This window comes from Pongo abelii, chromosome 12 (genome assembly GCF_028885655.2).
Source record: "Pongo abelii isolate AG06213 chromosome 12, NHGRI_mPonAbe1-v2.0_pri, whole genome shotgun sequence".
NCBI classification, from domain to species: Eukaryota; Metazoa; Chordata; class Mammalia; order Primates; family Hominidae; genus Pongo; species Pongo abelii.
The window spans coordinates 76,726,033-76,744,105 of NC_071997.2; the positions used below are offsets into that span (position 1 = coordinate 76,726,033).

General features: G+C 38.1%; 1 protein-coding gene across 2 annotated transcripts in view; it reads left to right on the forward strand.

The window, feature by feature from the left end:
* PNPT1 (polyribonucleotide nucleotidyltransferase 1) overlaps positions 1-18,073 on the forward strand; it is a 58,060-nt gene that overhangs the window by 32,949 nt on the left and 7,038 nt on the right. For both annotated transcript variants that reach the window (XM_009237290.4, NM_001131721.1), the window contains 11 exon segments: positions 778-814; positions 4,562-4,628; positions 4,712-4,801; positions 5,982-6,035; positions 11,578-11,684; positions 12,536-12,607; positions 12,700-12,763; positions 13,584-13,667; positions 14,294-14,377; positions 15,588-15,694; positions 15,800-15,855. In XM_009237290.4, the coding sequence (XP_009235565.2) occupies positions 778-814; positions 4,562-4,628; positions 4,712-4,801; positions 5,982-6,035; positions 11,578-11,684; positions 12,536-12,607; positions 12,700-12,763; positions 13,584-13,667; positions 14,294-14,377; positions 15,588-15,694; positions 15,800-15,855 (822 nt within the window).

The window sequence follows — 18,073 nt, forward strand, 5'->3', positions numbered from 1 at the left end:
ACAGGGCCCGGCCTTCCTTTTCCTGCTGCCCAACTGATGAGGATAATTCCCAGTAGCTGCTGTAATTGTTTTTCATGTATCTGATAGAATTGACAGTGCAGGTGTGTGTGTGAAGGTGGAATGCAGAACACTGGGCTTGGTCAGGGTACCTCCATATATTCTAGTCTTAGGTCTATAACCTGTGTAAATAAAGGGGCACACATCATCACTCAGCCACACTGGCCTTTGGTTTCTATTTCTTATCAAATGAACTGGGCCAGTGACCTGCTATAATCCTCTCTGGCTTGCAAAATCTGTGATTCCTTTAGTCCTCTGAAGGAGTTTGGTTTTTAGATTTCTTTTTCCAAAGCTACAGTTTATGATCATGCAGATTCTGCCCCATCCCAGGACTTTTTCTTCATTTCACATATTGACTGGGAGAAGCATTGTAGCTCTGAGATTTAACTAAGGTGGGTATAGCATTTAGGATTCTCTCAGTAGTTATTAATGCTTAAAAATACGTCTATTGTCTTGTCTTAGTATTCAAATCTGGATATTTAAGGGCTTATATTTAAAGTAAAATTGGTTTCCTAAATCTGTACAATTCATTCATAAGCCCCAGAAGAAAATATCATCTCACAATCATCCTTCTAATTAATTCTTTGGTTTTCAGTTTCAGTCTGATTTTTCATTAACACCTAGTTCTTTTGTAAGATCCCCTTAAATCTGTTTCAGTTGTGTTTTGAAATAAATGTTTTTTCCCTATGATGTTTTTAATATTATGCCTTTTATTTTTAGTGGGATAAAAGATAAAAATTTCATGCTGCACTATGAGGTAAGGTGAATTTTTTTCCTCAAAATTTTATTTTATTAATTTTTGTGAGACAAGTTCTCACTGCCCAGACTGGAGTGGAGTGGTGCAGTCTCAGCTCACTGCAACCTCTCCCTCCCAGGCTCAAGACATCCTCCCGCCTCAGCCTCCCAAGTAGCTGGGATTACAGGCTTGTGCAACCATAATTGGCTAATTTTTCTGTTTTTTTCTAGAGATGGGGTTTTGCCATGTTGCTCAGGCTGGAACATTTTATTTTTAAAAACTTCCAGGGTACAGTAAAGTTGAAAGAACTTTACAGTGACTATCCATATATCCACTACCTGGGTTTTACCAATAATATTTTACTTTTCTAGTTTTATCATGTATCTATTAAGGTCAATTTGGGGCTACTGTTTTATTGCTTACAGAAGTCATCGCAAGCTTTGTGTAGAATGATAAGTAGAGAGAGATGTAAGTAGTATTTTTAGAGAGTACTTTAGCACTCTCTAAAGTACTACTTTAGAGAGGTAAGAGATAAGTACTTTAGAGAGAAAAGTAGTATTTTTCTAATCAACAACTTCCTGTTCTAAGTCATACATAAAAGTTAAAGAAAGTGTAGCAGACAATATCGTTTTAGGTAAAATAAAAAAAAAGTCATGCCTGTATACACGTGTGTCAAACAAAAGTAGAGTTTTTTAAGTACCTCAACTGACAAATCACCTTCTGTTCGCTCATTGAAATGTTCATATTTATACTCAATTGATTAGTAGTAAGAGATGACACATTTAATATTAAGTTACTTTATATGAGATGATTATAGATAATTGAGTTTGTGATTAACTTTATTCACAACAAATCCTAAGGGACCAGACCTAATATAAAGTACTTTTAATTTTATTATTTGAAGAATGTACATGGAGAGCAGGGCGTGGTAGCTCATACCTGTAATCCCAGCACTTTGCGAGGCCAAGGAGGGAGGATTGCTGAGCCCAGAAATTCAAGACCAGCTTGGGCAACATAGTGAGATCCTGTCTCTACAAGAAGATCTAAAAATTAGCCAAGCATGGTGGCATGTGCCTATAGTCCCAGCTACTCGGGAGGCTGAGATGGGAGGATTGCTTGAGCCCAGGAGGTTGAGAATGCAGCAAGCCATTATCACCCCACTGCACTTCAACCTGGGCAACAGAGTAAGACCCTGTCTCTAAAAATAAAAAGAATACAACATGTGAGACTTATGTAAAGTAGCAAGTCATTTCATTTTTGTGTAACCCTTGTTGGCTGCCCAGAATCCCAGCATTTCACTCTCGCTGAATCTGCTGTAATCAATAGAGAACTTTTTTTTGTAGAAAGTATATGCTACAGAATATCCATAAACATCGAGATTCATACATGTCTTGAATCCCTTATAAATATCCTGTTCTGGATGTACCCTGGTGCTATAGAAGCCAGAGAGGAATTATAATTGAGTAAAGCAGGTTCTTTGTCATGAGCTGGAGAGCATGTGGCAGTCTTAAAAGGGCAGCTGTGCAAAATGGAGGTCTAGCTGATTATTGGGTAAGGGGGTTGGGGAGGGAGCTGGAGAAGGATATGGGCCATTATTGCCATATTTTATTTTTGTAAATCTCTTTATTATAAAATAAAGCATAGGTACTGAAAACTGTATAAAACAAAGGATGGCTTAATAAGTTTTTATAAGGCAAATACCTTTGTAACTACCACCCAAGTCAGGAAATTTAACATTGCCAGCCACCTCAAAAGTCACTCCATGTTTTTCATCCCAATCTCAATACCCTTCGTCTCTTAAAAGTAGGTAACTACTCTCCTAAGTTTTACAGTAATCATCTTGGATTTCCTGGCTCCATTTTTAGATACTATAGTTTGGTCTTGTTTTTTTCTTTGAAACGTTTGGTATTTCCTTTTTTGTTTCAGTTTGTTTGAGACAGAGTCTCACTCTGTCACTCAGGCTGGAGTGCAGTGGCACCATCTTGGCTCACGGCAACCTCCATCTCCCAGGCTTAAGTGATCCTCCTGCCTCAGTCCACCAAGTAGCTGGGACTGCAGGCACCACCACACCCCCGCTAATTTTTAGATTTTTTACAAAATGGGGTTTTGCCATGTTGCCCAGGCTGGTCTCAAACTCCTGGGCTCAAGCAGTCTGCCTGCCTCAGCCTCCCAAAGTGCTGGGATTACAGACATAAGCCACTATGCCTGGCCTGATATTTCTTTAAATCTTTTTAAATCTATACATTTCTCCTCCATTACATTCTTTCTTTTTTACAGTCTATCTATTGAAGCCCCATAGCCATTTGACTTATAGTCTCCCACAGTCTGGGTGTTGCTGATTGCACACTCGTGGTGCAATTCAACATGTTCCTCCACCCTCTCTATTTCCTGCAAATTGCTAGATCCAGAGGTTTAATCAGATTCCTGCTCCATCCACTGCTTTTAAGAGTGGTGGCTCACGCCTGTAATCTCAGCAATTTGGGAGGCTGAGGCGGGTGGATCACCTGAGGTTGGGAGTTCAAGACCAGCCTGACCAACATGGTGAAACTCCGCCTCTACTAAAAATACAAAATTAGGTGGGCATGGTGGCGCATGCCTGTAATCCCAGCTACTTGGGAGGCTGAGGCAGGAGAATCACTTGAACCCGGAAGCGGAGGTTGCGGTGAGCCGAGATCACACCATTGCACGCCAGCCTGGGCAACAAAAGCAGAACTCCGTCTTAAAAAAAAAAAAAAAAAAAAAAAATTATTGTTAATCTGGAATTACAGATATTTGGGGGAATTTTTTTTTTTTTTTTTTTTTTTTTTTTTAACAACGAGGTCTCTGTTCCACAGGCTGCAGTGCAGTGGCGCAGTCTCAGCTTACTGCAACCTCCACTTCCTGGGTTCAAGCAGTTCTTGTGCCTCAGCCTCATGAGTAGCTGGGATTACAGGCATGTGCCACCACGCCCGGCTGATTTTTCTATTTTTAGTAGATACAGGGTCTCACCATGTTGGCCAGGCTAGTCTCAAACTCCTGAGCTCAAGTGAGCTGCCTGCCTTGGCCTCCCAAAGTGCTGGGATTACAGGCATGAGCCACTGCGCCCGGCCTGAAATTACAGATTTTTATGGGAAGTCTTCCTATTGTCAAATGATCACAACTAATTCATATTCCTTCAAGGTAACATATCCACCAAATAAAACAGTTTGCAACCATTGGCTAAAATAAAACCCTTATGGAAAAGAGCTGTTTCCTCCATACATTTTTGTCATTATGTTTTGCTTGAGAAATACTTCAAAATATGCAACTTTCCCATTCATGTATTTTGTTTCATATCTGAAAAAGGTAGTGGAGAGAGATAACTCTAAAAAGTATCGGTGTAAATTAAATTTCAATTTAGTGAAATAAATGTGGGCTTTGCTATGGAAAAAAAATCTGTGATTCTTCAATGTGTACTTTTTAAATATGTACATATTTTTACTTATTACAAAAATATAACTTTTTGTTATTGTTAATAATTTAAACGTAATGGAAATTTATGGTGTAAATCCCCATACCCATCCAGTTCCCACATCCTAATCCATTTACACACTTGAAATAGCTTACTTTTAGCAATTTGGTATGTATGTTAAATTTATATCATACATTTTCTGTATATTTATGAATGTACTTTTTTAAAAAACAAAAATGAGATTATACTGTTCTATAAGTTGTTTTATTATTTTGGTAATATAACTTGGACATCTTTCTATGTCAATTGTATATGTGTGTTTGTGTTTTTTTTTTAAGTTTCCTCCTTATGCAACTAATGAAATTGGCAAAGTCACTGGTTTAAATAGAAGAGAACTTGGGCATGGTAAGTACAGGTCTGTAAACTTATATGGTATTCTTACAGAGACTTAATACATTTTTTACTTATTGTTTTCTATTCTAATTTAGGTGCTCTTGCTGAGAAAGCTTTGTATCCTGTTATTCCCAGAGATTTTCCTTTCACCATAAGAGTTACATCTGAAGTCCTAGAGTCAAATGGTATGGTATTGAAATACTTCTTCCATAGTAGAGAAGACCATATTCCCTATTCTATTATTAAGTTTTCAAATGTAATGTTACATTTTGTTTATTACTACAGAACCCAAGTTTATTGCAAGAGAAAAATGTATTGAGTTAATCATATACTTGTCTTAATCTCTATTCTTAGCTAATGAATTGTTTTGAAAGCAATATAAAACAAATGTTTTTCTTTATCTGTTATAGTAGATCCAGTTTGGCTTGTTTCTTTATTTTTACCAAAAAACCACAGAACAAGGTTAACAGAGACAGGAAGGGCCAAAATAGAGTGATCATTAGGCAGGGGATACCTGTCACATATCCACATGAATAATAAGTGTACATCACAGAGGGAGTCTAGGCCAAGAGGTCACATTTAAATAAAAAATTAGTCCATGGGTCAAGGTACGGTGTAGTCATTAAAGGCAGAAAGGTCATGGAGTTCTTAAAGGTGTAACAGACATAAATCAGATAGTCACAGATTTTGAGGGAAAAATACCAAGGTAAACTCAGAATTTAAACTAAAGACTTTGTGGTTCTCTACTGGGTGTGACTAAATTAATGGGCTTATGAGAGTGAGAGAGCCAAAGCCCTGTATCTTTAACTACTTCTGATAAGCAAGAAAAAAGATATTCCCTAGGAAGTCTATTTAGAATATCTGTAGCAATACTGCGCAATAGAACTTTTTGTGATGGGCTGGGCTTGGTGGCTCACACCTGTAATCCCAGCACTTTGGGAGGCCGAGATGGGTGGATCACGAGGTCCAGAGGGGCTAACATGGTGAAACTCTGTCTGTACTAAAAATACAAAAAATTAGCTGGGCGTGGTGGTGGGCTGAGACTCCGTCTAAAAAAAAATAATAAAATAAAACTTTTTGTGATGATAGAAATCCTCTTTATCTGTCCTATCTAGTTGAAGAATTAAATTTATTTTAATTGATTTAACTTTAAGTCACCACTTATGGCTAATGGCTACCATATTGGACCTTGCAGCCCCGTAGTTTATAGCTTAAAAGACCTTGCCTTAGGTGCTTTTAAAAAGAAGAAGAGACTATTGAATATTTGTATTGTAATTGAATATTTATAAGGAAACAACCAATAGTAACACTTTTCTACATTAAAAAAATGAGTATAATATAAAGCAGTTATTTTTGTTTCTATAGGGTCATCTTCTATGGCATCTGCATGTGGCGGAAGTTTAGCATTAATGGATTCAGGTAAAAGAATTATGTCTCAATACTTCTGATATTGCTCATGCCTATAATCCCAGCACTTTGGGAGGCCAAGGTAGGAGGCTCACTTGAGGCCAGGAGTTCAAGACCAGCCTGGGCAACATAGCAAGACCTCATCTCTACAAAAAAGATTAAAAAAAAATGCTAACCTTTTATACACACCTGTTAGTATAAAATATAAGATTTCTTTAAATTTGGATTTTAGTAAAACTCAAAGTCAGATTACAGATGACCAAATCAAGCCAGAGGCAAGATGGTTGAAAAGTAAAGCTTCAGATATCTGGATATCTGCTGGAATTCTTATTTTTAGCTAAAAGCAGTACACTGAAAAATTTTTATTTGCATTGGTGACCTAGTAAACTTTATTTCCTTCCAAAAGGTAGAGAGCTCCAGAATTGATTCCAATTACCAAGGAAGTTTTGATTAGTAAGTACTATTAGGAATCATAAGAGAAAGCAACTGTAATCTTTCAGTCGATTTATACAGGCCAAGAGAACAATGCCACTCAGGCATGTACACACAATTTTAGGAAGGCGGACTACAAATGGTTCATTATAATCCCCAGGTCTGAAATGCCAAAAATGAAAGATTATGCTAGGAGATTTTTTTTTTTTTTTTTTTTTTTTTTTTTTTTTTTTTGAGACAGAGTCTCGCTCTGTGGCCCAGGCTGAAGTGCAGTGGTGCAGTCTCGGCTCACTGCAACCTCCGCCTCCCGGGTTCAAGTGATTCTTCTGCCTCAGCCTCCTGAGTAGCTGGGATTACAGGCGTGTGCTACCACACCTGGCTAATTTTTGTATTTTTAGTAGAGACGGGGTTTCACCATATTGGCCAGGCTGACCTCGAACTCCTGACCTCGTGATCCACCCACCTTGCCCTCCCAAAGTGCTAGGATTACAGGCGTGAGCCACCGCGCCTGGCCGCTAGGAGATTCTTAAAATCAGTTCGTGCCAAACTGTCATCAATGCTGCTATTCGAGAAGATAGAGAAGGAGCCTAAAGACACTAAAGAGGCCCCAGAAGGAGTTCTCTGATAACTTAACACATTTACAGTACTGGCATGAAAGATAGAAAAGAGGGCCATAACAAAGGATTAAATGAAAACATAGTTTGAATATATAATAATATTATCTAGAAAAATTAAAACTAAAAACAGGCCAAAGCAAAAAATGCTAAAGGTACTTTTGTAATTCATTCAATAAAGGAAAACATAATCTGATATTTAAGGTAGCTGGTAAAATACTGCTGCTACTATTTTCATCTTCATTCTTTCACTCTACAAATCTTTACTTTGTGGCACCTATGTGCCAAGCACTGATCTAAGTTCTTAGGACATGGTGATGAACAAAACAGTCTTAGACTTCATGGCACTTGTGTTTCTCAGTATTCCAAATCTCATACTGGAAAACACTGAACAAATCTTGAAAAAAGTAAACTGAAAAATAAAAGATGACATCATCATGGGAGAGTCTTTACCTGCCATTTTTAAATGAATTCAGATCTTTTGGTCTAGACAAAAGCTCATCCTCGATTATAATGAGAACTTCAGGATTAGGTTACTGAAGTATGATGGCAGTCATTGAGAAATCGTGGAGACTAGTATCCCAAGGACGGAAAACGTTCTTATTATTGGAAGAGAAGAAAAGTATTTTCTATAAAGTATAACCCAATGAACTTGATCGTGACCCTCAACAAGACTCTTAAGAACTTATAAAAAGAATGGTTTATAAGTAGTTTAGAAAGGAAAGGGGCCAGGCACAGTGGCTCATGCCTGTAATCGCAGCACTTTGGGAGCCTGAGGTGGGTGGATCACTTGAGGTCAGGAGTTTGAGGCCTGCCTGGCCAACAACAGTGAAACCCCTTCTCTACTAAAAATACAAAAATTAGCCGGGCGTGGTGGCCCACGCCTGTAATCCCAGCTACTTGGGAGGCTGAGTCAAGAGAATCACTTGAACCCAGGAGGCAGAGGCTGCAGGGAGCCAAGATCGTGCCACTGCACTCCAGCCTGGGTGACAGAGTGACTCTGTCTCAAGAAACAAAAAAAAAAAGGAAAGGGACTACAGAAAGAAGTCAGAAGGGACTTCTCCAAAATAAGTCATGCCATAGTTAATTCACTTTCTTTTTTGAAGAAATTACTGCATTTGCAGTAGAGGGTATTGCTGTTGGTGTGATGTATCTATAATTCAGCTTTACTGTTTATGATATCTTTATGATATCTTGTGTAAATGATGCAGAAATTTAGACTAGATAATAGGTGCACCATTCATACTGGTTAAGGGATGGGCAAAGGGACTGCTTAATCTGATCAACAGGTCAGAGAAGGATCTCGAGTTGAGGACTTGAGGATGCTTATTTCAGCCCTGTCTGTTTCAGTGTTGACTTGACTGAGAACACTGGCCTGCCAGTAAAAATACTGCCAATAAAAATACTGATTAAAAGGAATGGGTAACTGACAAAATTGAGCAGGATAAAAAAATATGGAGCTTAATAGTTTAAAAATTAAATTTGAAGCGTTAAAGCCAAAAACCTCAAAAAAATTAAATTTGATAAGAATGAATGTCAAGTCCTGTGGGATGGGCCGATACAAGGTAGACAGTTCAATTCAAATATGAATTTGAATTGCTTGAGTAGGGCTTGCCCTGCCCTAAGTCAGGCACTGTCCTGTGCCCTGGGGATACAAATTGTACCCAGTTTTTGAAAAAGCTTAAAGGTTTGAAAACAAACAAAAAGATACTAATAGATTAAAGAGGTAATAGTACAAATATGTGTAAGGGTGATTGTTGAACTAGGCTAAGCATAATTGGCTGAGAGAGACTACTACATTTCATCTGATTTTGAAGGCTGAGTAATTGTTGACTGGGCATATTAGGAGCAGGGCCTGTATTTCACATGAAAGGACCAGCATGTGCAAAGTTAAGAAGTTACAGTGTAGTGTGTTTCAGGAATGTACTCGAAAGAGGTTTTAAGGTAATAAAGTAGAACCATATGTTGAAGGTTATTGTTATGCTAAGGAGTTTGGACTTAAAGCCAGCATTTTTCCAATTCAGTATTCCATGGAATAGTGTTCCACAGGACATTGATTATTGTATACCATGAAAAAGTTTATTCTGTTCTCAAGTTAAGTTTCAGCAGGGTTTGGCAGGTTTATTTAATGTGGATTAAATAGACTTTAATAAGCTAATCCGAATGCTGACTCTTTAGGAATAGGACATGTAATATTTTTCCAAATTTATTTGACCACAGAATCTGTACAAAAATTTCCTGAAAGTAGGCAATGGGGAGCTTGAAGGATTTTGTGGAAAACAGTGGCATGATTTGAATCTGCTTTTGTTTTTTCCAAATAGTTTTTCCCAGCTTAAGTGATGAGTAGCCCTGGGGAATGAGATGGGAGAGACTAAGAAGCAAAGAGAGAAACTAAAATCTGGGAAGCCAGACAGGGAGATTGTTGCCAGGGCAAGAAATGATGTGGACTCAGACTAAAAAGTAACAATAGGTATTTTAATATTTAAGGTAAAGGACAGCTTTCTAAAAAATAAACAGATCTTTGTGACTTGATGGGATATAGAAAATGAGGAAAGAAATGTTGATTCTGGCATGAGTGTCTTAGTTGCTTTCAACCAAAGAATGCAGGAGGAAAAGGATTTTTTGATAGTGATTGAATTTTGAACATATATGTATTTCTTTCATCATCATCATCATTATTATTATTTATAGAGATGAGGTCTCACTATGTTGCCCAGGCTGGTCTCAAATTCCTGAGTTCAAGTGATCCTCCCACCTTGGCCTGCCAAAGCGTTGGAATTACAAGCATGAGCCACTGGGCCTGGCTCAATTTTGAATATATATTTAAGGTGCTTTGGGGACATTTAGCTGGAGATGTCTGACAGGGAGTTTACTAATACAGGTCCAGGGTTTGGCACAGAGAGCTTGACAGGAGGGATAGATTTTTAAGTCATCAACATTATAGATGGTTGTTAAAATCATAAGTATACATGAGGTTGCTTAGAGAAAATTAAATGAGATCCACACTCCTTTATACCAAAGTAAATTCCAAGTGATCAAAACTTAAACATTTTTAAACAAATGGAAGATGGTAGGTTTTATCAAAATCTTGGATAAGAAAAGCTCTGCTAAGCAAAACCCAGAAACCATGATTACATAAACTAAAAATCCTACACAGAAAACTAATGACCATAAGCAAAGTCAACGAACTAGGAAATAAAATATTTTATATTTATATGTTATTAAACATAACATTTTATCTTTACATTTTAATAAAGATCTGTCCATATTGAAAGAAAATCAGTAATAAAAAGAATGCCAACCAAGTAGAAAAGTGTTGAAGGCCATGAACAGGGAGTTCTCAAAATAAGACATATAAATAGGTTTATGAACATGAAATAGTTTTCAACCTCAGTCATAAAAAAACAAGTCAGATTTAAAATAACCATTTTTTACCCTTTAAATTGAGAAAAATCAAAAGATTTGACAAGAATTAATAAGAATATAGAGTAGCATGTACCTTCTTACACCACTGGTAAAAGTTTAAAATGCTATGTCTTTAGAAGGCAGTTTCACAGTCTAACAAACGTAAATGCACATACCTTTTGACTCAGCAATCGCACTTCTGTGTGTGACTTATAAAACATACAGGGAGTACTATGCAACTATTCAAAGGATAGAGTAGAGCTTTGTGTGGTGGTATGTGTCAATATCCAAGACATGTTATTAAGTGAAAAAGGCAAGGTGCAGAACAGTAAATGCATAGTCTGCTGCCACGAGTAAAGAAAACAAAAGATTATATTTACATTTATACTTGTGCACAGAAATTTTCTAGGAGGATACACTATTGTTAGCTGCCATGGGGAGGTAAACTGAGGGGTTCAGGCTGGAAGAATTTACCAAATAGATGCTTACTTTCCAACAAAAAGAAAATAAGACACCTGAAGCAAAAAAGCAAAGCAATGGATAATTTAAGTTATAAAGTTTGCTATTGTTAGAGAAGTTTTTGCTGGATATAGTACTTGTTTACATTGTTTTAGGGAACTTTATTATATGTTCAAAAACAAATGAAGTGGTCAGATGACCTCTTAAGACTTCCAACTCAGCTTCGGTGATTGTCAATTTAGACAACAATATCCACTTACATTAAAAATAAATGTCTGCTGGGCGCGGTGGCTCACGCTTGTAATCCCAGCACTTTGGGAGGCTGAGGATGGCGGATCACCTGAGGTCAGGAGTTCAAGACCAACAGGGCCAACATGGTTGAAACCCCATCTCTACTAAAAATACAAGCAAATTAGCCAGGCATCTTGGCGGGCACCTATAATCCCAGCTACTGGGGAGGCTGAGGTGGGAGGATCGCTTGAACCCAGGAGGCAGAGGCTGCAGTGAGCCAAGATCATGCCACTGCACTCCAGTCTGGGCAACAGAGCAAGACTCCCTCTCAAAAAAAAAAAAAGTTGATAGATAAATATTTGTTTTAGGCTCATGTACACATTACCGACAGAAGTTCTTTTTTCCAATTATAGGGGTTCCAATTTCATCTGCTGTTGCAGGCGTAGCAATAGGATTGGTCACCAAAACCGATCCTGAGAAGGGTGAAATAGAAGATTATCGTTTGCTGACAGATATTTTGGCAAGTATATTCCCGGTTTCAAATATTTAATAATGAAGGCTAAAAATAAATAAATAAAAATTAAAATATAAAAACAAATAATGGTGAAGACTATATGTACTTTGCACGTAGCATATGCTTAGAAGAATGCTAGTATTTGAAGAACAGGTACTTGTTCTTCCCTTCCTCCTCTGCTTATTCACCTTGTATCTTATAGGATATGAATTTAAAATAGATATTATATTAATAGTAATAGACCAGGCACAGTGACTCATGCCTGTAATCCCAGCACTTTGGGAAGTCAGGAGTTCCAGACCAGTGTGGCTAATGTGGCAAAACTCCATCTCTACTAAAAATACAAAAATTAGTCTGGACATGGTGGCACACACCTGTAATCCCATCTACTTGGCAGGCTGAGGCAGAATTGCTTGAACCCGGGAGGCAGAGGTTGCAGTGAGCCAAGATCGTGCCACTGCACTCCAGCCTGGGCAACAGAGCAAGACTCTTGTCTCAAATAAAATAAAATAAAATGATTACTTTAAAAAAGTAGTAATACTTACCCTTAAGTATTGCAGTGATACTTACACAATGTAAGTATTCATAATGGCTCACTTTAGGATGATCATAAATTCATTCTCAGGCATTTATGAGGGAAAGGAATGATCTAAAAATAAAATGATGTTTCTGGTGAAAATAATTGTAGCTTAAAAAGTCACAAATTGGAAGTGGTAGTTAATGTAGAAAACATTGCTTTGTGTTTGGACTTAGGATATGGTTTACTTCTAAAGCTGTTTTTTGAAATGTTTCTACAGTGAATATGTTGACTTTTGTTTTTGTTTCAAACTATGTCATAACTTTTTAAATTCCTGAAGGGAATTGAAGATTACAATGGTGACATGGACTTCAAAATAGCTGGCACTAATAAAGGAATAACTGCATTACAGGTATTTTTAAAACCCATTTTGTTTCATTTTTGTAACGTTTAAATAATGCCATGAGTCAATATTTATATAATTGTTTGACTTTTCCATATTAGGCTGATATTAAATTACCTGGAATACCAATAAAAATTGTAATGGAGGCTATTCAACAAGCTTCAGGTGAGCTAGTGTGCTTGATTCTCCCTTCATTCTTTTCCACTTTGCTAATGGGAACTACGGTTCTCATTAGGCTTATTATAAAATATTGCTTTAAAAAGTGGAATTTCATATAACTTAGATCAAGAAGTACTAGCCAGGTGTGGTGGCTCACGTCTGTAATCCCAGCACTTAGAGAGGCCGAGGCAGGCAGATCACTTCAGGTCAGGAGTTCGAGACCAGCCTGGCCAACATGGTGAAACCCTGTCTCTACTAAAAGTACAACAATTAGCCGGGCATGGTGGCGCATACCTGTAATCCCAGCTGCTCAGGAGGCTGAGACCAGAGAATCACTTGAGCCCAGGAGGCAGAGGTTACAGTGAGCCGAGATCACGCCGTTGCACGCCAGCCTGGGTGACAGAGAGAAACTGTCTCAAAAAAAAAGTACTAAGTAGCCAGGCATGGCATGGTGGCTCATCCTAGCACTTTGGGAGGCCAAGGCAGGAAGATTGCTTGAGCCCCAGGAGTTCAAGACCAGCCTGGGCAACGTAGTGAGATCCCATATTTATTTAAAAAAAAGAAGAACAACTAAGTTTTTGGGACGCATGAATAAACACCAAAGTGGGTTACCAGTGAAATTTCAATTTTTACAAATTAAGCAACTCTCTTTAAGATAGGATTTATGGAGAAGAGAATATGAGTGAATTTTCAAGGTAATAGGGATGTGGAAAGTTTCAATTATTAAGCTACAGGGTTTAGATTGTATACCATGAAAACTAAGAGTGTAGTATTTCAGATCATATTTGTTTTATGTAGTTATAATTTTTGTGTTTTTCTCTTCTAGTGGCAAAAAAGGAGATATTACAGATCATGAACAAAACTATTTCAAAACCTCGAACATCTAGAAAAGAAAATGGACCTGTTGTAGGTAATACATTAAAATTTTAGTGATCGGCCGGGCGCGGTGGCTCACGCCTGTAATCCCAGCACTTTGGGAGGCCGAGGTGGGCAGATCACGAGGTCAGGAGATCGAGACCATCCTGGCTAACACAGTGAAACCCTGTCTCTACTAAAAAATACAAAAAATCAGCCGGGTGTGGTGGCAGGCGCCTGTAGTCCCAGCTACTCGGGAGGCTGAGGCAGGAGAATGGCATGAACCCAGGAGGCGGAGCTTGCAGTGAGCCGAGATCACGCCACTGCACTCCAGCCTGGGCGACAGAGCGAGACTCCATCTCAAAAAAAAAAATAAAAAGTTTTAGTGATCATGGTAAGATAAACATTAATATATGAACGAATATTACTGCTTTTAGATTGTTTTTACCCAGTGCACAAAATGAAAATATTTTAAATACTTTTGTAGTTAAAATGCTTTAAATTTTAGGGAATATTCTTTAACAGTTTTCAGTAATTTTAATCATCTACTTTTCTGTTTTATAGTAAAATATTTTTACATGTGTCTAGGTCAAAAAAAAAAAAAACTCAAGTGACCATGGCATGTTTTAGGTTCATGTATGTAGTTGAATTGTTTATATATTTGTCTGTATTACATTCCAGAAACTGTTCAGGTTCCATTATCAAAACGAGCAAAATTTGTTGGACCAGGTGGATATAACTTAAAAAAACTTCAGGCTGAAACAGGTAAGAGTTGTATGAAGTTTGGGGTTTTTTAATTAAATGCTAGACCATAAAAGTTTGCTATTTCATCTCTAGTATGTTGCTTTAAATATATATTTATTTGAGAAATGAGAGAAAGACCAGGAGAAAAGGATATGACATGTCTTGACTGTGAGTTTTCTGTGTGCCTATTAATAAATTAGCAAATGGTCATTCTTAACTATATTCAAGAAGGATTACAAAGAATTCATCAGGACTTTTTTGCAACATTTTATAGTTGAACATCTAGAATAATTTTTAGTTTTTAACTTTAGAGGAATCATTACTTAGTTACTTCTTTTTATTCTGCTACGTTCACTTAGTTTTAACTCTTTTATTTAAAGAGTAATATTAAAAAAAATGCTTTAATTTACTTTTCCTGAAGCAGTGTTTGAATTACCTCATACTTCAAGGTTTGAGGTTATTGCAAGAGAGTGAGAAGCAGAGTCACCTTAGCCATTTGCTAACATTGAGAAACTGATGTGATTTTGTCCCTTATTCATTTATTCACCCCTCCCTTTAAGAGTAAGCGGGAGAAAGAAAAAAAGGTAAGGAAAGGGTTCTATTATAGTTTCTACTCGTAATTAAGAGAGCAGAACCAGACTCTCCAAAATTTGTATAGATATATTTGATTTCACCAGATGGTGAATTTCAAGAAATCAAGCATATTGGCTCACCATTGTATCCCCAAGGCCTACCTAGTATAATGCCAGTTACCTAGCAAGTATGCAGAGTGTATTTGTTGATGAATGAATTCCTTCATTCCTAAAGTAATGATTAAATACAGCATAACTCCACCCAGCTACTAATAGGTCCCTCCTGTTCTCACATCTATCTTTAAGACTAGTTTCCACTGGAATGAGCAAGTTAACTTTTTTTTTTGAGACGGGGTCTTGCTCTGTCACCCAGACTGGAGTGCAGTACACAATCACAGCTAACTCCAGCCTTGACCCCTAGTCTCAAGTGATCCTCCCAACTGTGATTCCCAAGTAGTTGGGCACATGCTACCAGGTCCAGCTAATTTTTGAATTTATTTTTTGTAGTAACAGTCTCTCCCTTTGTTGCCCAGGCTGGCCTTGAACGCCTGAGCTCAAGTGATCCTCCCACGTCAGCCCCCCAGAGTGCTGGGATTACAAATGTGACCCACTATGCCCAGCCAAGTTAACTTTAATATGTTACATTATGTTTTTAAAAGGTGTAACTATTAGTCAGGTGGATGAAGAAACGTTTTCTGTATTTGCACCAACACCCAGTGCTTTGCATGAGGCAAGAGACTTCATTACTGAAATCTGCAAGGATGATGTAAGTATAGATCACATTAATTACATATCATATAGCTATATTTGTTTTTTCTACTTTTTGTTGATGTTTTCTTTATGAATCTGATGGCTTATTTTGCACTTACAGCAAGAGCAGCAATTAGAATTTGGAGCAGTGTATACCGCCACAATAACTGAAATCAGGTAATATCAAGTAATATACTATGCTGAGCTTTTTCCTTTATTTCTTTAGAGACACGGTCTTACCAGCCACCCACAGTGGGATGCAGTGGTGCCGTCGTACCTCACAGCTGCCTTGAACTCCTGGGATCAGGCAGTTCTCCCACCTCAACCTCCTGAGTATTTAGGACTACAAGCACACACCACCACACGTGGCTGATTTTTAAATTTTTTTGTAAAGACATGGTCTCACTATGTTGCCCAGGTTGGTCTTAAACTCCTGGCCTCAAGCCATCCTCCTGCCTCAGCCTCCCAGAGTGCCAGGATTATAGGCATGAGCTACCGTGCCCAGCCCTGTTTTGGTTTTTAACAGATTCCTATTATAAACCCAATTTAATTTTACATTTACTTTATTTACTTTGAAATCATAAGGTGTTTAGATTACATGCCAATTGCCATATAATCATTACTTTTTAAAGTATGGTATATTTTATTTTCTATATCATTTTATACAATTTCAGTAACAGTTCTGTGGTTCTAATTATGATAGGTTCTCTTAACTGAATTCTTTTTCTTTTTTTTTTTTTGGGATGGAGTCTCGCTCTGTCACCCAGGCTGGAGTGCAGTGGTGCCATCTCGGCTCACTGCAATCTCTGCCTCCCGGGTTCACGCCATTCTCCTGCCTCATCCTCCCTGGTAGCTGGGACTACAGGCACCCGCCACCACGCCCAGCTAATTATTTTTTGTATTTTTAGTAGAGACAGGGTTTCACCTTGTTAGCCAGGATGGTCTCGATCTCCTGACCTTGTGATCCGCCCCCCTCGGCCTCCCAAAGTGCTGGGATTACAGGCGTGAGCCACTGCGCCCGGCCAACTGAATTCTTTAACCAAATTTTCTACTAGTAATTGGTGAAACCCCAAATTAATTTTCCCAGTAAATATTAAATAGGCCCAAAATAGACTTAGCAATATTTCCTTATTTCTTTTTTTTTTTCTTTTGATGGCTTATTTTAAACATATCTGAATGCTTAACTGGCACATATTTTTAAATCCAATTTCGGCCGGACACAATGGCTCACGCCTGTAATCCCAGCACTTTGGGAGGCCAAGGCAGGTGGATCACGAAGTGGGGGTTCGAGACCAGCCTGACCAACATGGTGAAACCCCATCTCTACTAAAAATACAAAAGTTAGCCAGGCATGGTGGTGCATGCCTGTAATCCCAGCTACTCAGGAGGCTGAGGCATGAGAATCGCTTGAACCCGGGAGGCAGAGGTTGCAGTGAGATGAGATCGCACCACTGCACTCCAGCCTGGGCGACAGAGCGAGACTCCATCTCAAAAAAAAAAAAAAAAAAAAAAAAGCCAATTTCAATCTCAAAGCATTTTTTTTGACCGGCTAAAAGAGCCTGTTTTTTTAGGATAAGAAAATCCCTTTTTTAAGAAAAAAGAAATTATCAAATGTAGCAAAAATGTTCAAAGCTATTTGAAATAAAATAAAAGGCAATGAGATAATTTGTTTAATATTGCAGGTGAAAAATAAGAAATGGGATGGCTTATTTTCATAGACTAGAGAAAAAAGGGAAGATTAGTTTTTTAATGAAATAAGTATCCCATTTTACCTGACCACCTTCCTTAAATCCTTACCTTACAGGTTAATCATATGATATTCTATACTATTTTTAAAATATTTAATGTCATTTCGAAAATTTTTGGAACATCGAGACCAGCCTGGCCAACCTTGTGAAACCCTGTCTCTACTAAAAATACAAAAATTAGCTGGTCATGGTGGCACATGCCTGTAATCCCAGCTGCTTGGGAGGCTGAGGCATGAGAATGGCTTGAACCTGGGAGGCGGAGGTTGCAGTGAGCCCAGATGGCACCACTGCACTCCAGCCTGGGTGGCAAAAAAAAAAAAAAAAAAAATGTTTTTGGAAATTATAAAGAGAAATACAGAAGAACATATATTCTAAAAGTTTTTTTTGTTGAGACGGAGTCTCGCTCTGTCGCCAAGTTGGAGTGCAGTGGCACGATCTCAGCTCACTGCCACCTCTGCCTTTCGGGTTCAAACAATTCTCCTGCGTCACCCTCCTGAGTAGCTGGGATTACAGACACGCGCCACCACACCCAGCTAATTTTTGTATTTTTAATAGAGATGGGGTTTCACCATGTTGGCCAGGATGGTATTGATCTCTTGACCTCGTGATCTGCCTGCCTTGGCCTGCCAAAGTGCTGGGATTACAGG